The sequence below is a fragment of the Styela clava genome, chromosome 2 (genome assembly GCF_964204865.1).
Source record: "Styela clava chromosome 2, kaStyClav1.hap1.2, whole genome shotgun sequence".
NCBI lineage: Eukaryota > Metazoa > Chordata > Ascidiacea > Stolidobranchia > Styelidae > Styela > Styela clava.
The window spans coordinates 5,515,408-5,542,545 of record NC_135251.1 but is presented as its reverse complement, the minus strand read 5'-3'; the positions used below and the strand labels follow the sequence as shown (position 1 = coordinate 5,542,545).

The 27,138-nt window shown below is 36.9% G+C and overlaps 1 protein-coding gene across 1 annotated transcript in view; it reads left to right on the top strand.

The window, feature by feature from the left end:
- The first annotated feature begins 6,934 nt into the window (after positions 1-6,934).
- The window catches only part of LOC120335722 (diacylglycerol kinase zeta-like), an 88,068-nt gene continuing 67,864 nt past the window's right edge, over positions 6,935-27,138 (top strand). The window contains exons 1-6 of the mRNA XM_039403311.2: positions 6,935-7,138; positions 9,148-9,263; positions 10,136-10,328; positions 11,355-11,478; positions 12,912-13,019; positions 13,617-13,695. Coding sequence (XP_039259245.2) covers positions 7,040-7,138; positions 9,148-9,263; positions 10,136-10,328; positions 11,355-11,478; positions 12,912-13,019; positions 13,617-13,695 — 719 coding nt within the window. The 5' untranslated portion in view covers positions 6,935-7,039. The remainder of the gene's footprint in view (positions 7,139-9,147; positions 9,264-10,135; positions 10,329-11,354; positions 11,479-12,911; positions 13,020-13,616; positions 13,696-27,138) is intronic.

Below are 27,138 nucleotides of genomic sequence, written 5' to 3'. Positions count from 1 at the left end.
TTTATTTTTTCAAATGACCTTCGAGTCCTCTGCGTCCCAATACTGTACCCAAACTTTTGATATTTTATTTAAATTCACGGGAACACTTCTTTTTATCAAATATGGGAACACTTATATTCGTGATTGTTGTAGACTGCTTGTCTGAGGAAGTCTGACTCTGGTCGGACGAAACGTTACAGAAATACATTTGTGTTAGTGTGCAGCTGGACTCTTTAATTGGATAGAATAGTCATGTTTATTCCAGCAACAACATCCTTGCAGTATACGCATACGTATCCACTAGCATAAAGGCATAGATGAAAAAGATAGGAAGTTAGTCTCGCGCGACTCAACTCAAATTGAACTTATATTCGTGTCCGGAAAATTCGGCATAGAAAATATTGCAAGAGCATTTTGCTGTAAAATAAGTATTTGTGATAAAAACAGTTAGATTTTACGCTTAGTGTATGCTCTTAAGTAACGAATCTAACGATTTTTCCTATGCGGCGAAATTCCCTACGGTAAAATTTCCTGCTGCGAATTTTCCTAGAACCACTCTTATCCCGCCACCTTTGTCTGCCTCCGTAACGATTATACGCCGATCTTTAGGCAAACCCGACCATTGGAACAGCTAAGATCTTACCGTACCGGTACCGTCGGCCGTTTTGAGCATTGCTCCATTGTTTGTTATATGATTCTTAACGACTTGATTTGTTTAAATCAGGGATGTGCAACAGGTAGCCCGCAGGCCATAAATCGGCACGCCAAACCGTTTAGTGTGGCCCTTGTCAACACTCAGATTTTCCCCGTCAAGCATAAAATCCGACAGTTTATGTTTGAAAAGGCACTCACATGGGAAAACACGTAATATTTTTTTGCTCTTGTCGCTGCGTCTGAAGTTTGTTTTATGGCCAACGGACAAAAATGTTGCACAACCTGGTTTAAATTATTTCACTAATCTTAAGTTCAATTCTAAAATCTCAGCTTTATACCTTTACTCTATTTTTCCCATTGTGTGTCATAATGAAATTGATTTATCTATGAGTACACAATACACCCCTTCATTTCGTCATAATTAATAACTAACCAATAGCATTCATGTTATCCAAATTTGGTGTACTACGACGACACATGAATCATTTCAGAACTAAATGAGAATATCATTAATGTTCTTTTGAATGGTCCATTTCCATGAAAAAGCAAGTACATTTGTAAGCTTTTGGGCGCTCCAGAAGTGCGTGTACCAATATGGAGGTAACTAATTTTGTTCGCCTACTTCACATCAAGTTGTGTAAAGGAACTGAAAACTATGGGCAGGGGGTATATTTACTTGGCTAACACAGACAGTCTTTGAACTCTAATTAAACTAAAATAAAGAAAATTGGAGTAAAATCATGCCCTAACCCCAGTACACACACTACGGGAGTATCGACTTTTGTTTTATCGAAGCAATCGCAGTTTTAGTTTATCACAATTAAATAAATAGAGTAATCATTTTAAATATGTATATCGATCATGGATTGAATATTTTATTCAACAGAAGAACCCTTGCATATCCGTTAAAAAAAGTCGGCTCTTTTTAGGAGTGACGTAATCTCGAACACTGACTTAGAAGCCGTACCGCGGAGATTTTGGGCCGATGAATATGTATTTTTGATTTACTATTATACTTTATATGTATTTTCATTGTACTAAATTAAATATATTTCCTGGGATTTTATACTATCTTTCTAACGATAATAACAAATTCTAATGAGCGCAATATATATCAAAACTAAATATAATCGGGCAGTTCATCTCACATTATTATGTCTGCGGATTGGCCTGTTATTTTATGTCGGTAATGAATTTATTTTGTCGCCACAACCGCGAGTTACTTCGAACACAAAAGAAGTAAAATAGAGAGACATTTTGAATTTTTCTAGTTGTCGTAGATTGAATATCACCAGACAGAAAATTTATTATACCGTGAAAAAGCGGCGTTTTTGACGAAGGCGAAGACCGTTTCAGGTGATGTTGCATGGAAATTTCCGATTCCATCTTGTGATGTATGTATTATTAAATACTTAGTAGGTTTGCCATTATTGGTAAACTTGCTATACTTTATTGGAGATCATTTTATTTTGTTAATATCAGATTTTCTTTTATATACAGGGGGTGTCCATAAAGTCTTGAAATTTTTTAAAATTGCAAATGGAATTTTTTGATTTCATATATTGTTTTGGCCTCACAGAGGTTTTAAATAAAGTAAAAATACCTAAATAATTACTGTTTAAAAAAAAACTGGTTAAGATATATTGAGAACTGACTTCATAACAATAAAGGGACTTTATGGACACCCTGTATATTTACCATTTATACAATTCGGACAAATGGAGACAATTAAACTATAACACAGGGGTATCAGCGCCTCCAAGATGTATCATTGCGGTGTCTCTTGACCAAGAAGGTCGAAAACAACTGCTTTAGACGTCTGTACAAATCAAACACACGGCGGAAGACCCTAAAACCATATAACCCGTTTTAAAAATTGTCATAAACTTCCATCAAACGACTATTGTTTTTATTGTTTACTTTTGAAGACGCTTCTCACGTTTTATGGTATGTGACGTCAACGTGACGTCACAATGTAAATTAAAACGACGATATCGTACCTAAATCAAATATACGATCTAAAAATATATTAGTTTAACTATGCTAGTTACTCATTAATCTATGGAGGTTATATATTACGTTCGGCCCATGTTTGGTTAGGTATGCGTTATCGTTTCTGTCTGCGATTTATGTTTGGTTTAGGTGTGGGCCCAATGTAAAGTTAGACACTCGTACACAACGCTGAATTAGGAAATTTAATATACGCTGTCGTGTCCTAGAAATGCCGAAGTCTTAGTTGGAAGTGTTAAAGATGCGTTTTTAAGTTGGGGAGGAGCCTCCCACAATAAAAAAAAATGTCAAGGGAAATACCCAATTGTTTTTTTTTCATATAAAACTGTATTTGTTGTACATTGGTATCTACTCCCAAGTGCAAAGGAAGGTATTGTTCGCTGTAAATTATGAGGGCTAGGAAAGGATAATGTAGCAAAAATAAAGAAGTGCTTAAGTTGCGTTATTCAGTTGGGGAGGAGCCTCCCACGAGAAAAATACCCAATTGTTAGTGTTTTTAAATAAAGTTGTAGGTGTTGTGCAATGGAAGCTACTCTCAGTTGTGAAAGGAGGCTAGAAAAACAGAAAATTCGTCAAATAGCTTTTTATTTTACAAAGAATACTTTTACAAAGTTTTTCAAAGGCATATGTTATATTCCACTCATGGGTGCTCAATATGTCGTCCACGCACTTCAGAACAGTGTCTTAACCTATAAGTCCAAGCTCGTGTAGCGTATAAAAGATTAACTTGCGGGATATCGTTCCAATTCAACCTATACCTATACGCATTTTATTGGTGATCTCATCTGACTTGACCACTTTGTGGTTGCAGTAGTGCGTGAGGATCTACTTCTCGTTTGATTATGCAAAATTATGGCAAAACAAAATGGTCTTCAAAGTGTTGTAGGTCTAATAATAGTGGCAAACCTAATAGATATTTGATTATATCCAAACAATATACATATAATAATAATGGGTGACCGTACATTTGAACCCACGTACATTTGAACCCATGTGTATATCCGCGGGTTCAATCTATATGCGGGTGCTAAAACCCATGGGTTAGCAGGGGTTCTCAAACTTTTTGTGTTGCGGAGCCCTTGAAAAAGTTGACTATTATTCACGGAGCCCCAAAATAAATGTTAAAATTGTTACTTTCCGAATAATATTCCTGAGTAAGTCAAAAGTACTGTACTTGTTTTAAATGCTTAACCTCTTTTAATAGGGTTAATACAAGTCATAAATGAATCTAAATGTAAAAGATGAATTATATATACTAAAGCTGGAAACTTGATACTTGACAAACATATTAATAAATTAGGGGTCGGATCTTTTACCTTTAGATATTTTTGAAAGACTTAAAAGGCCGCTAATAACGTACTCGATTGCATTTTGTTACGATCGCCGATTGTTTTCGTCAGCATGGCGGTGTTTATTCTCCCTAAATCAAAAATTTTCCTCGACATATACATGTATGATGTATTGTTCCACAATGACGACGAGTATTGCTTTTTTGTTCTCGTGGGGAATTATGAGTTCAATGTGAAAAACATGTTACCATATTATAGTCACCGGAGACGAAATGCTAAAAATAATAAATAATAAAAGGTAAATCCGCAACTCAAATTTCTTGATTGAAAAGCGGCATACTGAAATATTAAAACTAAAACTTAAAATGGGAGATAACACTATAAGTTTTGTTTCAGCAGACTCACGTCAGATTAAAAACACGTTCATAGACATTGTGAATCAAAAATTTGGTGTTATGTTGGGTTTTCTTTGGTTATTCGTCGTAGTAACTGCGAAACCGAAACACAGTCAATTGTGCGCGCGATGTACCTATTTTTCCATTCTGAAACTACCGACGGAGCCGCATGCAATGAAATAAATTTCAATCTTTCGTATTTTGCCCCGACCTCTTGTTTTTTAAACGGCGACATCGTGCTTGTGAGTGCGAAAGAACAAAATCAAGCTTGACAAATCCCAAGATCGCAAAAATACGACTGCAATTTATGTATAGTTGGCAGTTTTTCGCGTATTTTATGTTATTTCAGAATAGTAGTCTTTCATTTCAGTAATCCTAATAGTAAAATTAGCCAATTCAGTATTTTAAAAAGTAATCGAATAGCTCGCGGAGCCCCTGGGTTTCTCTCACGGAGCCCTGGGGCTCCGTACGGAGCACTTTGAGAACCTATGGGTTAGGGTTAGCATGGGTTCAAATATCCGTAAAACAAAAAAATTTCCATAGGTGTAATATATGCAGGTGCAATTGTCGTGGGTTCAAATGTACGTGGAGCCAACAATAATAGACTCTCGGATTTAAATGGAGAATTAATCTAATGAACGCTACAAATATAATTGAAGATATGCATACCCTGGGTGTAAAAGAATGCTGACAATGCGCTGAGCAGGAAAAATCCCCGTTTTCTCATGAACAATAGGCTATTGTAATCCACTGGTTTTTAAATATAAAAAATACTTTTACTTTACTAACTTTTATTTGTAGTTTATTGTTAACTATTTATTTTTGAGGTGAGGCGCGGGACTTGACAAATTCTAAAAAAGAAGACGCGGCTTAAAAAGTTTGAGAACCACTGGGATAGAACCTTGGTCGGATTGAAGGCCTGAAAATGTCTGGATGAAAAAAAATCTTAAAAAAAAAAATGTGAATGTTTGATGCTGATTTCGAACTTTTTATTCTGATTTGATCTAAGTCAGACATTGCAGCGATAATTTCAACTTTATATATAAGCATGGGAACACATCGATATGACCTCTTGAACACACTTTTATATGACATTCGGTACAAACAATTCACTATTAAGATGTAATGAGGAGGGTAAACCCGAAAATATTCAAGGTTTATAGCTGTGTGATTCTGATTCATGAGTCTTGCTACAGATCACCAGTCACAGTCTTGGATCACATATTAAAAGCAACTGATGCATAAATTCTGCTATGAAATCAATCATGCGTATCATTTGTCTCTTTAAATAACTAATGACAAGATGAGTGAAAATTACCGCATTTTTGTGTTCACTCATGCGTGAAGGTGTTATTGCCATTTTGAAAAATGAATACAACAAACGTCATTACAGCTTTTATATATATATATATAGCACGTACATGGCCCTTAGATATAATGCGATAAAACCAATGTGTTACCATATGTGGCCTGATTAAACGAGATTACAAAAAGTGTTTGTGTAATTGATGCTGTGTGTATAGTATCGGGTTTTAAGGTTTCGCTACCGCTTACAATCGTGCGTGGGTTCGAATATGCCTTATTGATGGTGCAGCGGTTCCAACACCACAGGCCAGTTACGGACTCGTAACGATTTAATATGACGCAAGTGAAATAGTTTAACACTCTATGTTTTTACCTTTTTGCGTTCTAGAAAGCGCCATGCAGGTTATTATATAATTGTAACAATTCAATAGCTCGCGTAACGATTTAATATGGCCCGCTGAAGCTAAGTAAAATATGTTGACATCTTATGTTTTTATCTTTACCTGTAACAGCATTATCACAGTTAAAGCATGTGTATATTTTTAACAATTCAATTATAGCTATATCTTAAACGTACCGGCCCCTTGCGGGCACTCCCTTCTTTTCGCCCACAAATGGGGGCTCCCGAAGTATGCGAACCAAGATGGCGGACATCGGAATGTAATATGTGTACTAGGTTAGGGTTAGGCCATAATTTTAGGTATAAATACTACGGGAGGCTCTTGGCTAGTCTTCGAACTGATAATAGGACTAAAATAAGGAAAATTGGAAAAAACATTATCGCCTAACCCTAACCTGTTACCCATGTTACGTTCCGATGTCCGCCATCTTGGTTCGCATACTTCGGGAGCGCCCACAAATGCCCTTTCGCTTCTAATTTTGATCTCCGGTCAATCAACCTTGGGAACCACTAGAAAAGGGTGCATCAAATGTATTATGTTTAGTAATGGGATTCAGATGTTTCGGCGAACCCGTTTTCAAATTTTGTTTTTATTATAGAACTCAGATCGCAGCAAACGGATAGGTAACGTGCGCCGCAGTCGACCACTCGCCTTATACTATATACGGTTATGTATTAGATTTATGCAAAGTGAAAGGTCGAACGTCAGATAAACTTAATTTGGGGGAGGGGCATGGGCGGGGCTGTTTTGAGGTCACCTTGTTAAATGTACCAGTGATGAGGCGAATCTCCCAAAAATCGAAGGGTATGAATCATTTACTATTGTGAGGTTGCCAATGCCGCTTTATTGATTTTTTTTTCGTCAAGTATGCAAATTAACCATCGTTCTATTTTCAGATAAATTAAATTGAAAATTAACTTATTTAACCAAGGCTTGTTGTCGCAGACAACCAATACGATGACAATTTAAAATTGCATTGTGATGTTATAAAAGATATTGTGATGTCATGGCAGGAAAGAAGAAAAATCAAGTAGCTACAGAAGCAAAGGCTTCAGCGAATTCTAAAGAACAAACAAAGGACAATGGCGCCACTGAAAAGCCTTCTGTGAGTGTTTTTGTTTTTCTTTCAAAGAAATTTGCTAAAAGAAAGTTAGAAGTACGGCATAAAATCAAGAATAAAATGTTGTCTTTGTGTGAAATATATGTATAAAAGTATATTTGTTAGCTTTTGTTAGATCATAGTCAGTTTCATTTCAATTTTTTCAGACAAAACAAGATATAACTTGACCAAACAGAGTGAATTTAGACTATGATCTAATAATACTATCGTGTTTCCCTGAAGATAGGACCTAGCCTGAATTTTAAAAATGATTTTAATATAAACCCTCCCCTTAAAATAGGACCTAGTCAATAACGCGAAATTGTTTTTTTGACCTAGTCGATAGCAAGAAATCTCTCCTACACGTTTTATATGATTGATGATCTATGTACTGCAGTTATTTTTTTGACTAACGACGTGTTATTTATAAGTAAATGGATATCGATTTTCATATTTTGTATATTTGAAAATCTCGTAATTCTCTACTTTGTAATTTTGTTTCAAGATATCCCCCGAAAATAATCCCTACTGTTATTTTTCGGGAGAAATTTGAAATAAGACCCAGTCTTATCTTCGCGGAAACACGGTTTTTCGTCAAGCATCCTTGTGCATCGTTGTGCTATATTGTCGTTGTATTGCCAAATATTCATCATTATTTAAGATTATTACTAGGACTGGGCATTTCAAATCGAATAGTAAATTATTCGAATCGATTCAGACGGGAATTTCGAATTGCCGCCATCTTGTTTTATTGTCTGTCCGCAAGTCGAGGTGGATCCTTCATTTTTTTTATTCATGTCAAATTTTTGGAATGAAATTCTGACATATGCCTCTTTTCTTCCAAGTGAATTATTGATGAAACATGTTCCTTACAGTGAATGACACTCAGCGAACTGTCTGAGTGATGGATTACATGTGTTCACTGATTTATTTGTCTGAATGGTCCATTACAATAAAACAGTCATTACAACTACATATCTTCCAAGTATTCAAGATTCTACTCGGAAAAAATATTCGTTTTTGAAATCAATAAATCATCCGGTATTCGACAACGCCCGACCCTAGTTATTACACCTCGCATTCATATATATATCGTGTGGATGCAGAGAATAAAATATTTTCGACTCCGGATCATTCTAAAAAGCTAAATCCGGCTCCAAATTGACTCCAACTTCGGCTATGGCTATGAGTTGACAATAACATTGGTTTCGAATAATACGACCTCGATTTAAGTTCCTACTCCGATATAACCAAATTTTTACCATGAAATTTTGTTTTATCCAAATTGGATTTGAAACTTTTTATTTGAATATTTCGATTTCGACTTCTAAGATTTTTCGTCTCCAACATTTATTAATAATTTAACCTTTGACCTTGACCTTCACAGCCCGCTTATTATTATTCAGAAATTTCAGGCTTTTCGGGGTTATAAAACAGCGGCGTAACCAGGAATTTTTAATGGGGGGAGGGGGTATCTAAAATTTCCAAGTGCCAAGTTATACAGTATCAACTAGCAGGTCCGGAAGACGTTTTCAAATGTCTGGAGGGTCGAAAAATCGTTTCAAGCTACCAAATGTGCGGGGCTCCCGAAGTATACGAACCAAGATGGCGGACATCGGAATGTAATATGTGTACTAGGTTAGGGTTAGGCCATAATTTTAGGTATAAATACTACGGGAGGCCCTTGGCTAGTCTTCGAACTGATAATAGGACTAAAATAAGGAAAATTGGAAAAAAATTATCGCCTAACCCTAACCTGTTACCCATGTTACGTTCCGATGTCCGCCATCTTGGTTCGCATACTTCGGGAGCACCAAATGTGCTGTGTATGATTCAGAAAAATCCCGTTTTTTAATTTTAAAGTAGAAGGGGCTGGGTTGGGTAGTTTCCGACCCTTAAATTTTCTTAACAGTTCATTATTAAATGCTTGTATACGTCTAAGTTTTGGTATCAAAATTTGGGGCAAATTCGATTATAAATTGATCCTCATATCAATTATATTTTATCATTTTCAGACGGCAAAAAGAGTAGCCAGTAGGTGGCGCTCGCATGGCAGCAAATCAACAGACGAAAGTCAGAGTAAAGAGTTGTCGGGATTGAGAGCGAAATTAACAACATGGCGTCCAGGAAGGTAAGTGCCTTCGTTTTCACATAAGATTGTCTTTCTATTGTCGTTCTGTGCACTGTTTTGAATGAATCAGAGGATTCCGGTTGTTTATTGAACGACAACTCACGATTTAACACATAACACAGCAAAAACTGAGGACACAACAAAACGCAGCCCTCCAGCCCAGCGGCCGAAATAAAGAGCGTTTTCCAAAACCGGTTGAAACTGCCTAAATCAAAGGTCTGGTAAATAGCATGCAGAGATATAAACAATATATTAACACGGACATCATGGCCCGTGACACTCGGCAAAACGATTTGCTGATTTTTGACAGTGGTTGGACTAGAGCAGGAGTGGGAAGATTTTTGGACCAGGGGCCAACAATTTTGCCCAGCTAATCCCGCGGGTTATGTAAGTGTGACGTGAAAGATGCATTTTATGAACAATATTTACAGTGATAAAAAAGCAAAACGGGAAAACAATAAGCTTCGTGCCAAAACTGAATTTTATCGCAATCTGAACAAATTCCTTTAGCTATTTTTAAGCTAAAACATCACAATTTGATTTGCCCAATACCGGTATTCTCCGAGGTTCATGAAACCTGATATACCACTCAAAATTTTGCCGTTTCATTTTAATTTAATTTCTTGTATTACAATATTTTTTCATAATTGTCCCTCGATCTTTTCAGCAACTTGTCTACAGCTTAGGCTTTACTTCATTATGCACCGCACACAAAAAACGAATTCCATGGAAGCCACAGAAATTTTTGAAATAAATAAAAGTATTTGACGTTCTCCGACCTTTGACCCTTTGAAAAATTTTCAACGATGGTGGATGACCGATGAAACATAACAGCTAATGAAGCGTTTAACAATTGATAATCATATTTTCAGACGTGGGTCAGCAGATCAAGTATCCAATCGCCAACAGGTAGTTCCAGAATCTCCAGGACTCCAGAAATCTCCTTTGTTCGAAAGCGTTGGCTTCAAGGAGATTCATAGCCGGCGTAGAAATACGACTCCTACAGGGATGCTGGCTTCCGGGATATCTATTGTACTACAAAATGCTTTCATGGGAACTAAAGAGGTATTTTTTATATGACGCTTGCACTCCTTTTTCTTCGAACACATATACAACACTGCATGTTTGGAATGTTATTGGGTACTGGGTGGTGTTGTTCACCCCCTATAGGTGGATAGGAAAATCTCTGGACGTGGGAATTGGGTAGCCTGACGCTTCGTATTTTGTGATGATGGTGGCCTGTAAACAACAAGGTTTTCGAACGAGAGCGAAGTTTTCAGAATAAATGTACAATCGCCTTCCGCATTACGATTCCTGTTTGTGAACAAATAGATTTCGACACCATCTTCTGATCTCTGAGAAAATCAAATTTGATAACAAACACTTTGGTGTAGAACTATCAGTAGAGGTGTGCGAGATTAACTCCCAATCCTTCATCAAGGCCTTTGCGCTAGTGGATCTATATTCGTATAAAGCTTTATTAATAAAAAGTTGTTAAGACTTCTGATCAACTAATTTTTTTTGAAAAAATTTGACTTCGAATTCCTGCTTATAAACAGTAAACGCCGCACTATTTGGGCGCTCCAGAAGTGTGTGCACCAATGCTCCCTCTAATTTTTTGTACTATGTGTGCGCAGAAATTTTCGTGTGTGCGCACTTTTTTGGAAATGACTAATATTTGTGCAAAAACCAATGAAGAAATTTTGGCGTTCTAACCGGGTAATAAATGGGCCAACAACAAACTTTATCAACCTGCCAACCGAGCACATTGTTACACTACATCGAAATACGTCTGTGCTCAGTAAATCTATGCGTGTGCGCAGCCTCTGAAAGCTGTGTGCGCGCGCACACCTTAGAGGGAACACTGGTGTGCACCAATATAAGGTAACTAATTTTGTTCGCTTACGGGGATGTATATTCACTTGGCAAACACAGGCAGTCACCGAACTTGTAATAGAACTAAAATAAGAAATATCGGAATAAAATTATGCCCTAACCCTAACCTGGTACACACACTATGTGGAACATCCGTATTTTTCTATTTGTCACCTATTTGAAATATAATATTATTTACGTCACAATTATTTTTAGGTATCGGATGACTCAATACCAAACAACAATAACAATGGTACAGGAGGCGGGAAAACCCGGGGGAAAGAAAACTCTCCAGTGACTTCAAGATGCGATATGTTATCAAGGGGAAACACAATAATAGGTGATCTGGCTTTTTTAAACTTTGAATCGTCGTCTCTTGCAGGAATGAAAAAAACATGGCCGGCTGGCCGCATGTGTCCAGTCAAAGTAAGCTGCGTGGTCCTTGATCTTGGAGAAAGTTGCGAGAATTTCTCACAACAACATGCAAAATTTAGATTTATTTTTAAATTTTATTCAAACTATTTGAAATAATAATTATTAAAATAATATTTTTCTTTTGTTAAAATAATGTTATTTTTGTCTCGGTTCAACAGTGTTAAATTTTACCTAACGGTAATTATATGACATGGTCTTTTGAAAAGTCAGGCACTTTTCTCAATGCGGCCGTTTGCAAATATTTTTTTTTTCTTGCGGCCTTCTACTAACCCACTCTCATTTATTGTCTGTGATCAATGAAGCGTAACTAGTCAGAATAACATCATTGTGATAAGTATGGACCGATGCTGTCATTTCAGGTTTTAATTGAGATCAGATTGTACTAAATAAAACTAGGTTTTCAAATTATAATTATCCGTGGCCGCCTCGTGTTCTTCTGCCTTTCTATGTTCTTAGTCTTGCTTTTTAACAAGTTTCATCAGTTCTTTTATGCGCAACGTTCAATAATAAAGAGACGCCGAACGAAGGCAAAAGAATAATTGCATTAGGACAAGAGTGTGCAACTTGCGTCCCGCGGACCAAATACGGCCCATACGGTAAAATTTGTGCCCTGCGAAACGAGTTTTTAGTTTAGTTAATCTGGTTCGTGCGAGTAAATCCAATCCCTTTGCGTTGCAAAGCCTATACCTGAGTCCAATTTATTATCTATGCCTATGACGTTACAATGCCCTAACAGCTAGCTAGTGCGGAACGAACAACACATGTCATAAGATCAATAACTATAATTTTTGTGCCTGCAACTACTAGAAATCTTATGTTAAATAAGGATACGGCCCGCGATTTCACCCATTATTTGTATCTGGCCCTACTTTATTAAAGGTTGCACACCCCTGTATTACAACACAGAATTAAACAAATCACCGCCAATTCACTTCATATTAGTGTAGTCATGGCAAATGGTACCTACCCCCTTAAAGTTCAAACACCCCCCTAATTTTCAGATGTGACTTTAATTCTCAAAGTAAATAATATTGTATTTGAATATGCAGGAAGTGGCTCGTATGTCGGTGAAGATGATCAGTCTAATACACAACATTAATATAAGTTACAAATAGTTTTATCACTAATAACAAAATATTTACCACCCCTAAATTTGAAAACACCCCCCCCCCCCTCCCCCACCCTAAAATAAAAAGCTGGGAAACATACTGGCCCCTAGAGAATTTCTCTGTGGCTCGTTAGCGGGGCCAAGGTTGAAGTAACAGTCCCAGTCCAACCCCAGTCTTTCAACGCTTTTAAAGTGACGACACATTTAACGAGACCTTTATGACGTTACAGAGGAAGACGAAGGAGCAGACGGCCATGATGTGACAACTGTGAGATTTGCGAATGCGGAAATATGGGAGAGTATTGATAACACGGAAAACGGTGGCGTTATTGAAGATGGTAAGAGGTTAAATTATTTGTGGGGAAACCCCCTCCTCATTCTATATATACGTATGTATGATTAAGCCGATCTTTTAGCTCCAAATAATCATTAAATTGTAGTATTTCACCAAAAAGTTTACAAGTTTTGTGCCGGTCAGTAGGTAAGAGCATTTTGACTCATGGGTAAACTCAGAATGCTGATGGTTGCTTTAATTAAAGCCTCCATCAGTGCTGTTTTCGGCATTATTGGAAGAGTTGACTACCTTCCATAGAGCAAATAGATTTGAAACACACATTTGGGTTGAATCAGTGGGGGTCGAAACATTCCTGAGAGTACTGTTTCCACTTTTATTTAATCTATCGCGATCCTGCTGTTCGCAGGTATGTATAAACTCTCAGGCCGCTCAAAACTCTTCGGTATCAGTATCCACCAGTACTATTGCTACCAAGCCTTATTCTAATTAATTCTTGCTGTACACGAACGTAAATGCATTTCCGAACCGTTTTTGTTGGACCGAGATCAGACTTTTTCAGACAAGCACAATTCAACTGTAGTGTTCAGCAATACTCTTGAATCTTACAGAAAATCATACTATTCCTATTTCTTGTTTTCAGGGGGATGGTACACTGCTGAACATTTATTCAAGACGAAATATTCTTCAACGTCGAAACCTGTGCATAGACCTTCGTATCGGTGAGTCTGGTTTACTTGATTGTTCTGTCGGTGGTTTTAGTAAGTTTTTGGTAGATTTTGGTTAGTTTTACTCGTTTTTAGTAAGTTTTTAAACATTGTTTAGATTTTTATTCGGTCTTGGTAGATTTCGAAATATTTTATAGAGGTTGAGTTTAGTTTTAGTGAGTTTTGATTAGTTTTACTCGTTTTTAGTGATTTTTTATTCGGTTTTAGTAAATTCTGATAGGTTTTGGTTAGTTTACACCAGGTTTTAGTAAGTTTTAGCACGTTTTGATATGTTTCAGTAAGTTTTCCTTTGATTTTAGAATATTTAGGGAGTTTTTACTAGGTCCTGGAAAGTTTTAATGCGTCTTAGTAAGCTTTGTTTTTCTGTCTCGGCTTCAAATGAGTTTTAACTCAATTTTGTTACATTTTAGTGCTTTTTTACTAGGTTTTGATGTGTTTTTGGTAAGTTTGTCTCGCATTTTAGTGAGTTTTCAATTAATAGATTCCAGTAAACTTATTTTTTATATATGTTGTTCAGCATTTCTTCTTCCACTTCTGTATGAATCAGTATTCAAGCAAAGTCGTTTATGGGTTATCGAAGTAGTATCAGGTTGGAAAGTATTAAGTCGCCTAAATGTCGTACACTTAGTCGTGGATTTTGGTACGTTTTAGTCAGCTTTTACCAAGTGTCGGCACGTTTTAATGTGATTTTACCCAATTTCAGTGAGTTTTAATGAGTTTTTACTAAGTTTTGGCACCAAATGCTTAAACTTATTCTTATATTTATTGTTCAACTTTTTTTTCCTCTTGTATGTATGAAGCAGTATTTAAGCGTGGCCACTATGTACGTACTTTGGCGTACGCTTTTTATAATACTTATTGTTAATTTATTTTTATATTTTCATATTGATTGCAGTGAGGTTTAATCACGAGTTTACGTTCCTCCCTTCATATTATCATTCATATTTACTCTTTTTTCTTGTATGTCCGTGTTATGTCCTTATATTTGAGCATCGCCTTCTTGCATTACATTTAATAATATTCTGATTACTGCCCGATGGAGGACGCTGGGGAACCACAAAACTATGGTATAATGCATATGTTTTGAGTCTTTTTTCAAGAAGTTTCGATTTCTCTAGTTACCGTAGGAGGTCCATAGAGCTGATAACATTCAATACAAAATAAAGAGTACTTGAGGTTACGGATGAAATGAAAGGATTGCGTCGATGTACTTATTTCCATGGTCGGCTATACCTGTTGAGAGCCATATGCGAAAAGGGTTGTGCGTGTCCCAGTCTCGATAAAGATAGAATAATGGCTTATGATTTTGTAGTAGAAACTGATTTGTCTTTATATTTTTCTTCGTCTTTATAATCTATTACCTAAACACAACATCGCGATAAAAGTGACTTTGTGTTTAGAGTATTTCATGTAGCGAAATCACGCCAACTATATCCATGACCGACATAGACAGATAACCTTACGAGAGGTCGTGGTCCGCCATACAAGTACGTCGTTTTATCCGCTTTCTTCCCGATTTCTTGATTTTGAAATGCGTTCTTCATGTCTATCGCTCCCTGGTGGTTATTATATTCCTAATATTCGAATCTCTTGAACTGCAGCAGACTGCACCTGTTCAAACATGAGTTTGTTTTGATAAGGGGAGGTAAACTGTTGTAAAGATTGACACGATGTTGCCAGTATTTTGTGACTAACAAAATGGAATTTAAATAAACAGTTCGCAGGGAAAATAGTACTTATAGTATGAGTATTTACGAAAAGTATCGACTTTTCCATGTAGATTGGCTCATAATATGGTGCCGAGACTTCGATTAAATGTGGAATATTTACCTAAAGAATAGTTGCAATATCTCGCTTGCTTGCGGCTGTGTATAGTTTTTTGTTATTCCCGTAGTGTGTACCAGGTTAGGGTTAGGCCATAATTTTATTCCGATTTTTCTTATTTTAATTCTATTACGAGTTCGGGGACTGTCTGTGTTAGCCAAGTGAATATACCCCCTGCCCATAGGTTTCAGTCCCTTTACACATCTTGATGTAAAGTGAACATAATTAGTTACCTCCATATTGGTACATACACTGGAGCGTCATTTTTCATGTCAATTTTCCCGGAACTGCCCCGTAACTGTGAGTGGAAAGACTATTGATAGAATACTTACTAGCGATCAATGACGCTTTAAAAGATATATAAGGCTTATTATGTAAAGCTTGCTCAAAACAAGATCCATGTCTCTCTATTATGCCTGGTATGACACAAGCTTAGCAAGTGCCACTTACAATATATATATATATATATATATATATATGCCTATTCTTGTGTCAATAGATGGAAGATTGCCGAGGAAGTGGCATTTTAGTGGAAATATAAAAATTTTAATTAAAATTAATTAAAAATTTTAATATTTTAATTAACTTGTCAACTGTATTCAGAGAGGTGGTTCTCCACACACCCCTAGGGCTTTCGGTCAGCATTTGACATCGTAATAAACAGCTTTTTGATCTTTTTTAGAAGCTTCCGCCAAAATAGACACCCTCACCACCGCTCAAAATAAAATATTAGCAATTATACAGTTACAGTTTCTATTCATTGATGGAATTCAGAACTGAATTCAGTCATGTGCTCAGCGATGTCAGGATTGGCAAACGCGCAATTACTCAAAACGTGTCGATCGCAATCTGCAGCACTTCGAACGTGTCATTTTTTTCTCAGAACACATTGTTTGCATTAGTGGCGGAGGCTTTTTACAAAAGATTCCGACTTTCATGAGCAAGAAAACACTCGGCCATGCCTCCCTTAGATATGTCTGAAATCCAGTTACGGAGGCTAATATAGAGATTTGTTGCTAGACTTAGGTGTTTTCGGGCAATCGAAAATATGTTCTTACGTTTATATTTATGCTAATTACGCTACAAACTCGTTACACTCGTCCATAGGTTATCAAAGTGCTCCATATGGAGCCCCACGGCCCGCGAGAGAAACCCAAGGGCTCCGGGAGCTATTTGTTTACCTCAAAAATTAAAAGGCTGAATACTTTTTAAATACAAATCAGCAAATGCATCCGAGTCATTTTTAAAATTTTAGTTTACTCGGGAACTATAATCGCTAAGTAACAAAGTGTTTATTGTTATTATTATAATAAATTTATCGCGGATCTCTGTAATAATAGTCAACCTCTGGACGGCTTTATATAACCAAAAGTTTTAGAACCCCCGCATTAGTCACCGATTAGGCTTAATTACGTTCATTCCTTTATTATAGTCGAGCTTGATCTACGATAACACTGCAGACGATGATCGATGACAATTTCCATGAACCGGAAAATGTGTCATTGTTGCGTCAAAATCTATCTGCTAACTATATTATAACGTAATAATGGTTCAGTTAGTTCAGTGAAACGTTGTTATGGTTTCGGTATAGCTTTGTTGCAAGAGTAACTGCCTGCAAAATTGAATTGGATTATAGTAGAAAGTTAGAAAATAGTTTATTGGGTTATGTATGCATGCCGTACCATGTGTTGTGTCACTCAGTATGAGATTTAAACCCCTATTTTCAAGTTGCATTCAGGCAGCCTAAGAGCATTTTGATCTTCACTGCCAGACTGTGCTTAGTACTATTAGTCCTCCAGTGCCTGTCCCGGTTATTCTCTTTCTCTGTTTGTTGCAATTCTGCTCTTTAGTGTGGTATTGTATTTGTTGTGAAGCCGGAGTATTCGAAATATAACTTTCCTAGGCAGGATTACTGATTTAGTACTATACCGGTATCGTCTTTGTATTTATCACGGATGGGCCAAGGTTAGGGTCACAGTTAACACAGACAAATAATAGAGTAACTGTAACACTACTTTTGGCCAAGAGTATTGACTGAATGGCATAATAGGGCGACCTAATATAAGTGTGCTAATTCTGTCAATTTGTATTGCCTGTAGTTGAAGTAGTATGCTGTACTGAACTATGCTTTCTCGCGGTTGACTTACGGATGAAAACGCTAGACCTAACTGGTTACAAGGGCAGGTTACACATCTCTATCTCAAATCATATGAGTACATCCGGGGTGTAGAAAATTGGATAATCGACGCCGAACCAAAAGCTTCTGAGACTTCTAAATGCAACTTTGAGTTGGGTTGCGCGAGACTAAAAATCTATCCGTCCTCTATGCCTTTATGCTAGTGGATCCGTATGCGTATACAAGGATGCAGTAGCAGGAATAAACATGACTATTCTATCCAATTAAAGAATCCTGCTGCACACCAACACAAATGTATTTCTGTAACGTTTCGTCTGACCAAAGACATGTTGACATGTTCCTGTGGGCCATGGCCCACTGGTTGAGAACCAGTGTACTAGTAGATCCTAAGTATGGTTAGAAATCAGTGGCCGCTTAAATAGGGCTTTTTTCAGTCGTATCAAAAAAATATTCCTCGTTTATAGAAACCCTGCTTCAGAGATATTTGTACAGCAAACTGGGGCGAAAATTTGTTAAATTATGCTCGTAGATTTTAAGCGTTGAATGGGCCCTTCGAGATTTCATGTCGACGATTATAAAATATAACCACGTTAAGATTGATATGTCACGTCTACATATACTTTAAGTAGCTTTTCATGTCGTGTTCTGTACTAGAACGGAGGACATATCGTTAGCGCATGTTCGAAAACTGTCTCTAGAGTCTTCTGGTAAACTTTGTCATTTTTACTGATCATAATTTGGTTTTTAATATTCCGTGTTCAACCTCATGCGCGCCTTGTCCGTAGGTAAAATGGATTGGACCGGAAACTGTAAAAAAAAAAGACTTCTTGCGTGTCAGCGACCAATTGTCTAGGTCGGGGGTTCTCAAACTTTTGGTGTTATAGAGCCCGTGGAGAGTTTGACCAATATTTACGAGCTTCACAAAAAATGTTTAAAAATAAAAACTGACAAACACATTGTTACTTACGGGTTAATGTTCCTGGGTAAATGAAAATTACTTTACTTATTTATTGATTCGGATGTATTTGCTGCTTTGTATTTAATAAAAAAATTCATTATTTTAATTTTGTTGTTATGTTGTTCTTGTTGGTATTTGTCTTCTAACTTTATGAAAAAATAGCTTTTCTCATTAATCACTGCACCAATTACTTTGAAATCTTCATTGATTGAAGATTGTATTTTTGATATTACTTTTACTTATTCCATAGCTTTATGTGGAATCTATGAGGTTCGTTTTTCACTTCGAAATTTTGTGTCATGACCTCTCCAAAATTAAAATAAAATATTTGTAGCGGTTCTGCGACCTATCTTGTGCTACTGCCGTGAGACGAAAAAGTCGGACATTTTTTGGCGCTCCAGAAGTGTGTGTACCAATATGGAGGGAACTAATTTTGTTCGTCTCCTTTACATCAAGTTGTGTAAAGGGACTGAAACCTATGGGCAGGGGGTATATTTACTTGGCTAACACAGACAGCCCCCGAACTCAAAATAGAACTAAAATAAGGGAAATCGAAATAAAATTATGCCCCAACCCCAACCCTAACCTGGTACACACACCACGGGAGTACGCATTTTTTGACCTACCGACTAGGTGAGGTAGGCTACTGTAAAAGTTAAGGTAGAATACTGCTCGGCTTTAGCCTTCGTGTCCATATATTGGAGCATCAATCTTTTGTTTATACAAGGGTCGGCAACCTTTTGTCACTCGCGGACCAAAGTTAAGGTTGCAAGTCATTGGCGGGCCGCACATATTTTTAGAAAGTTGAAAAACCGAACGGGTGGTACTTTTTATAATCAAAATCAAGCAGTGATACATCTCTCGAATAGAATATAGATTTATTTCCTCATTGTATTTCATAAAATTCCATTTGAATATTTTCAGCGTCATTGAACCCTTTGCATCAACTTTTTTTTCGTTTTGTTGCCATTTGCCTAATTGTGTTTAAATTATATGCTCAATAAACGAGTAATTGTGAAATATATAATTGTTAGGTTATAATATAATTTAGTCCAAAGAATATATTCGTCAAAACGGATGTTTTGTTTTTATAATTTAGTAAAGCGTCGCGGGCCGGATTATAGTGCCCCGCGGGCCGTAAGTTGCCGACCCCTGCTCTAATACTATCCGAAGCACAATTCAAGCATACTTGTGGGATTGGCGGCATACCAAACCGAAATAGAAAGTAAACAAGGATAATTCGAGTTCAATATGCAATAACGTAGCACAACCTGTATCAACAAATCATTAATTAATAATTCAATGGCTTGTTTCAGTTTTATTTATTTTCATAGTAAATATTGATTTTCCTTTCTATTACTATGAAAAAAGCTGTAAATTAAGTAGTCTTAGGTTGTATTCAAGTATGTATGTTTGTATGCGCTAAATGTAAGAGCATCTTCATAATAAATGAAAATACTGTATAACAGAAACGGGATGTATGTTCGAGACATTGCTGACCTAAGACTCAGTTGTGCGACATGTACCCTTCACGGTTTCATTACATTTGAACCCATGTACATTTGAACCCGCGTGCATTTGAACCCACGACAATTGCACCTGCATACTATTGCACCTATGGAAATCTTTGTTGTTTTACGGATATTTGAACCCATACTAACCCTAGCCCATGGGTTTTAGCACCCGCATATAGATTGAACCCGCGGATATACACATGGCTTCAAATGTACATGGGTTCAAATGTACGGTCACCACCCTTCACAAATATAACAGCTGTTTATGATTTCCTATATTGATGCCTATAATTAGGCAATATATTAAATAAAATAACGAAAATATGCAAGAAAATCCGTAGCATAATGCACAGACGAAGGTACGGCACAAGAACGATATGTACAATATTCATTTCATGGCAAGTTTGATCGCCAATTTTCAGTAACTCCTGCCTCTCACCGCAGGGAGGAGGGTTAAATTAATAAAAACGAACAAGATTATAACCTAATATACATTTTTTTCAAATTTTACTCAAAAAATTTGACATAAGGCATACGTATTAAGGTTATCCTACACGGGTTCGTAGGGATAGTGACGTGGTAGGTCGTTACGGTTAACGCTCATCTGGTGTGAAGCAAACGGTATTGTTTTGCCTACGTTTTAAATATCTACCGGTATATCATTCAACATCACAACAGGGCGAAATAATACCAATTTTTGTATAGAACAGTGATTTCCAACCTTTTCGTTGACTCTTTCATTCGGCTATTTTGGAACTCTTTATTCCTTCTTATCTATGAATAAAACGTACTTTGTTTATTCAATTTGTGCTAAATCATTGGATAGTGTTATGTGCAAGTCTCACTTAGGTATAGTTCATGCAGTTGATAATTTGCGCATGAGTAATATTTAATACCTAAAGAATATCTCTAATACCACAGCTAATACAAAGCAAAATTTCTCCCAAAGAGCAACAAATTCCTGGAGAATAATTTTTTCCCGGTTGGAAAACTTGGGTTTAGAGTTCACGGGTCAAGGTTTTTGGACCAGGGCCAAAAAATTTGCCCATCTGGACTGGCGGGCCATGTAAGTGTGACGTAAAAGTTACATTTCATGAACAATATTTACAGTGTTACAAAAAAAAAGTGAAAAACAATAATTTTCGTGCCAGATCTAAATTACTAGAACTAATCGCAATCTCAAAACCGTCCTTGAGCAGTTTTTTTAGCTAAAACATCGAAATTTAGTTTCAGTTTGGTTGTGGTAACATCGGGCGGTCCAGATTGAATTACCCAACAAACGGGATTTGGCCCGCGGGCCGTAGTTTGCCCATGTCACGTATAGTCATTCAAACATCGACAAAAAATAGCTTATACTTCTTACTGGTTATAGATGCACCCTCAGTAACCCTGTTAGCGATCACTCTCTCATTTTTGTATAGTTATTCCTTATTGCTTTCTTATTGTGATTCCTTGCTGTCTCAAGTGACCTAATTTTTCCCAGCAGGTCGTAATTACCTGTAATTGCATTATTGACGTGCACAGGTAAAGGCAATGTATGCTCATTAGTGTGAGCCTGGCGAGGCGACGCGGGAGATTTGTTGTTCGTGCCAGCGGATAGGATAGTATAAGTCGAGTGGATGTTATCAGGCTTATTCATATAATATGTGCGGGTATATTCGCATATAATATTTGAGGGTACCGTTAATTGCTAAAATAATCGAATTGAAATAAATTTCGTGAGAAGGGAGACAGAACGTGGTGGGAATAATTTCCAATGCAAAGGGTATATTCACTTGACCAACACTAACAGTCCCCGAACTCGTAATAGAACTAAAGTAAGGAAAATCGGTTTAAAATATGGCCTGACCCTAACCTGGTACCGTACTACTGGAGTACCAAAATATTGCCCAATTTACAAAGCGAGACTCTTAAATTACGTAGAAACCAGGTTTGTGTATATACGCAGGGGTGGGCAGCGGTTTCGGACCAAGGGCCATAATTTTTGCCCACCTAGACTGGCGGGCCATGTGTGTGTGACGTAAAGAGTTACGATTTTTGTTACAGTGTCACAAAAGCAAAATTGGAAAACAACGCCTCGTGACAAAACTAAATTTATTCGTAGTCTCAACAAACTCAATGAGCTATTTTTAGCTAGAACATCAAAATTTGGTTTTATTGGGGCTGTGGCAGCATTAGGCGGGTTAAATTAGATTACCTAACAGGCCGAATTTGGCCCGCGGGCGTAATTTGTTCATACTCGGTATATAGCCTCATCGAAGTCTTTTATACAGTAATAATCTGAATTTTCAATTACCATAAAACCAAAGTAGTACTTACGTTTTGCGTAGCAGTGTCAAAGGGTGATCGTCTAAAATGATAATTAGCGAGAGTAACAATTCAAGTGTCAAAATCGTCTGCCCCTTTATCAGGAAGTGACAAATTACCTCGACGCGTTATTTTTGACGCTTCGGGCATCCGATATCAGAACAGTTAGCGAGAGTTTGGAAATGTAGATTGAGCAGTGATAGCTATATGGTCATAACCAGGTTTTTCTTTTGAAGGATGATAATTTTCCAGATGAAACTTCACTAGATCATTCTAGTAGTGATACCAATGGTCGGTACTCTGGCGTACCAAGATGGCGGACATCGGAACGTAGTATGTGTACCAGGTTACGGTTAGGTCATAATTTTAGGTACAAATACAACAGTAGTCACTTGGCTAGTCCCCGAACTCGTAGTAGAACTAAAATAAGAAACATTGGAATACAATTATGGCCTAATCCTAACCTGGTACACATACTACGTTCCGGTGTCCGCCATCTTGGTTCGCATACTTTGGGAGTACCCAAAAAGTGATAATTGAGATAAACACCCTCGTCATGTTTTAATATAACAAATTCCTATTTATCCAGTTCGTGTTCGGGTTAGAAATGATTTGAAAATCTGAATTTCGAGCGCAATCTGCATTCCTACCATAACCCTGGGTGCTTACTAATTATTTTTTTTTAGCATTGACATGGGCTTTGTACGAAAGATTCTTGTTATTTTATGTATTGTCATGTTATTAAGGCAGCAGTCCTAAACTTCTGTTATATTTGCAAATGGCAGGATAGTACAAGATTTTTATATTCATCTCGGGGTAAAGATATCGGGGTATCTATATTGTTGCTTCTAGCATAGACATGAGCGAAGTACGGCCCGCGTGCCAAATCCGGTCCGTTGGGTAATTCAATCTGGCCCGCCTGATGCTGCAACAACCAAACTAAAGCCAAATTTTTATGTTTTAGCTGAAAATAGCTTAATTAAAGGGATTTTTGTTGAGATTGCGGTTAAATTTAGTTTTGGCATTAGGCTTATTGTTTTCCACCTTTGCTTTGTAACACTGTAAATATTGTTCATAAAATGTAACTTTTTACGTCACACTTGTTTGTTCCGTCAAAATGTTTGGCCCCTTGTTCGAAAACCTTTCCCACGCCTGGCTAGCAGAATATAGAATATGAAATTTTAATATTATATAACCTGGGTTAGAAATTGGAATACTGTGATTGGCGATTTAAAATAAAATTGCGTCGCCATAAATATAATTTAAATAATTATTCTATTATTTATTCTGCCCTTACCCGAATACATTGCATTTATCATACATGATAAAATATAATGATTTGATTCCGTAAAATTGTTAGCCTAAAATTGCAACAATTTGGCGAAAAATTGGGATGATAATTTATATAATTTTCCATATATATGCATCACAGAGAATTCGATTTACGTTGCCATTTCTTCGAAGATAAATCTCGAATATTATAGTATTCCTAAATGACAAGGTTAGATATACCGAAAGTCAAGTTCCATTTATCCCACCTACTTTTAGTTTAGACTACTAAGCAGGGGCGTAGTCTGAAATTTTCGAATGGAGGGGGGGGGGGGGGGAAATGTGTTTTCACAGTATTGAGGGTCTAAAAAGCGTTTTATGCTACGAAAAATTTCTATGTATGATACAGAATAATGCTTTTATTTTATTACATTTTAAAAGGGGGGTGGGGGGTCCGACCCCTAAAACATCCCCCCTGGCTACGTCACTGATGCTAAGCATACCAGGTCGTGTTTCCCTTGACGTATTTATTTTTTCTCTGAATAACATATATTATAGTTCGATTTATTATTTTATTGTTAGACTTTCATATCGGTGCCTCTGCTTTTCGTATGGTGAAAAAATTAACTATTAACTACTGAATGGAAATTTATATCACCCTGTTCTCACAGAATATCAAATTCCGATAAATATTGTGAATTAGGGTTTATAATATACTTTTATATTTTAAAGATTATGTCCTATTTTATTTTGCCATATTTAAAATTATTTCACGAGTATTTTAGTTTAAGCGGAGTTAGAATATTAGCGTGTAATCAGTCTGAATGACTGTTTTCATATGAATTTTTGCCAATATGGTTCATTAGAGGCTTAGAGCAATATATACTTAACCTTTATTTATCCGTTAGTGGCCTGTATGCTCTGTTATTGGGGTGCCATCAGTGATGAGCTGGAAAAATCGTAACAACCGGAACGCACCTATTTCGCAAAAATGTAATATATCTACAACACGACGTGGACATTAACAGAAAGTTTTGTCTGTCCTAAGATAAAGTCAAAGAACTGCAATCGAATATTAGGAAGTTATCTGAAATATGCATGTGTAAAATGACTGAAATATTCATCGCAATTCAATACAAATGTTATTATTAGAGTATAGGATAAATTTCAATGGGGTCAAAGGTCGGGAAACATCTATTACATTACACGTTACTGCTGTACTAACTATTTTCGTGATGTGATGTAAGAAGAATTACGGATTGTGATGTAAACAAAACATAAATTAATAACTAGATTTACCAGAGAAACTAGACTTTTTGTACCATAATTTTATTTCAACAACAGGAACGCAAATGCAGTAAAATGTCCAACAACCGGAACACCGTTCCGCTGCGTTCCGGCTACAGCTGGGTGCCACTGGGTGCCATATAGACAGCCAAAGGGGGTTGAGGGTCGGAAATTCTGAAATGTATGAAAGGGCATTATTCTGTATTATACATAGCCTCTTAAGATTCTTGGAAACCCGCGTTTTCCGGCTATGTGTTACGGTCTAACTTAACAATTACAAATTTCAGAACCCCCCCCCCCCCCTTTTTAAATTCTGTCTAGGACGCCATAGATAGTCGGTTAGGACCGCTAGGAATGTAAATTATGATCCCAATAAAAATGTGAGTGGTAGGTTCCCCTGTAAAGGGTTATTGGGCTGCCAATTCAACAGCAGGTTTGGAACAGGGCTAGTTATATGGTCCCAATTTTAATGACCTCCTCGGTAGAGGGCTAATGGGCTGGCAGGCTGGGAAGTAATTTTTTCATAAGATATCAACAGGAAGAATAACAACAATAACTTAATACCTAAACGATCTATACCAGGGGTGGGCAACATGCGGCCCGCGACGAAATTTTGACCGGTCCGCTGACTGTATCCAACCAAACTCTGTAATGTGGTTCGACACATCATTCTTGAAAGTTACCGATCGCTCTACTCTCACCGCACTGTCAGTGCGAGCTGTCGAAATAAACAATCGCCTCAGTGAACAAACAATTGCGTTAGCACACTTGTTAAACAAACAATATAAGGTTAAAGCAGAGAGCGTTGTAAACATTCCCAACTACTGTCATCAGTTATATTTAAATTCTAAATATAAATAGATTTTAGAAATTAGATTTTATAGGAAGTTTTATTAACCATAGAATATCCCAAGAAACGTAAAGTTAACAGAGAGTGTCGAGCATTTAACAAAGATTGGATACTGAAGTATTTTTTGTAATAATCCGGCCCACCGAGGACTTCATTTTCCCACATCTGGCCCGCCGACTAGAGAAGTTACCCACTCCTGATCTATACTATAGGTCCATTTTTTGCCCAATATTGCGACGGGCAATGTCAACAAATAACAGTTGAATCGCTATTATTATTATCGAGTCCATCTTTCCCGGGAGAGCCTAATATACATATCGGTACTCTTCATCGCTCCAATATTAACCTTTTATGAATACCAGTATCAAATGCCAATTATGATAATTTAACCAAATAAAAAGTCAAATTTTGTCTTGTTGGGAAAATATATGCGGTCAATGTTGGCGTAATATTCAAATGTAATGAAAGTTCCCAAGAATCGACAATTGTAAAGAGAAAGTAGTGGGTGGCATGACATGTTTCAATTACACTTGACGTGTACTCTTGGCATATTTGACGTGAGCAGAAAGGTAGTTTCATGTAAATGAGATATTTTATATTTTACCATAAATAGTAGAATAAAATAGTGTTATTTCAGTATGCTTTCTTTTCTCATCAGAGTGATGTTTTATTACTTTTCATTTGGATTTCTGTTGTGCTTCCCGGGTATCCTCTTGTATGCCAAAGGCAACGAATTTGCAAGTCAGGACATAGGGCTCCGCGAGCTATTCATTTACTTAATAAATTACCGGCGAGGCGAATTTTATGACTGTCCAAAGAAGCAATAAATAACCCCCGAGTCATTGAATAAAGTAATTTTGATTTACTCGGGAACATCGGTAAGTAAATGTGTTTTTTTGGGTTTATTTTTAAAAATTTAATAATAATGGTCAGTCTCTTCTCGGGCTCCTTAACATCATAAGTTTGAGAACCCATGAGCCAAAGGTTATTGCCGAGCGTCTGTCGTAAGAAAGAGTATCGTATCGCTGTGAAAGCCTAGTAATTACTATAGGTAGAAACGGAAAATTGATGGACCGAAATCGCACACAAGTTAAAAGTCAGGACAGTACTCACTAGAACAGTGGTTCTCAACCTTTTATGACTTGTGGCCCGCTTTCGGATGCTTTTAGAACTCATGGCCCCCACTTTAATATTCCAGAGGTATTAATAGGGTTATTTTCATTGATAGATAAACAATTTGCACAAAAGAGAGCGAAAACACCCTGCGAAATAAACTTGTTGAGCAGCAAAC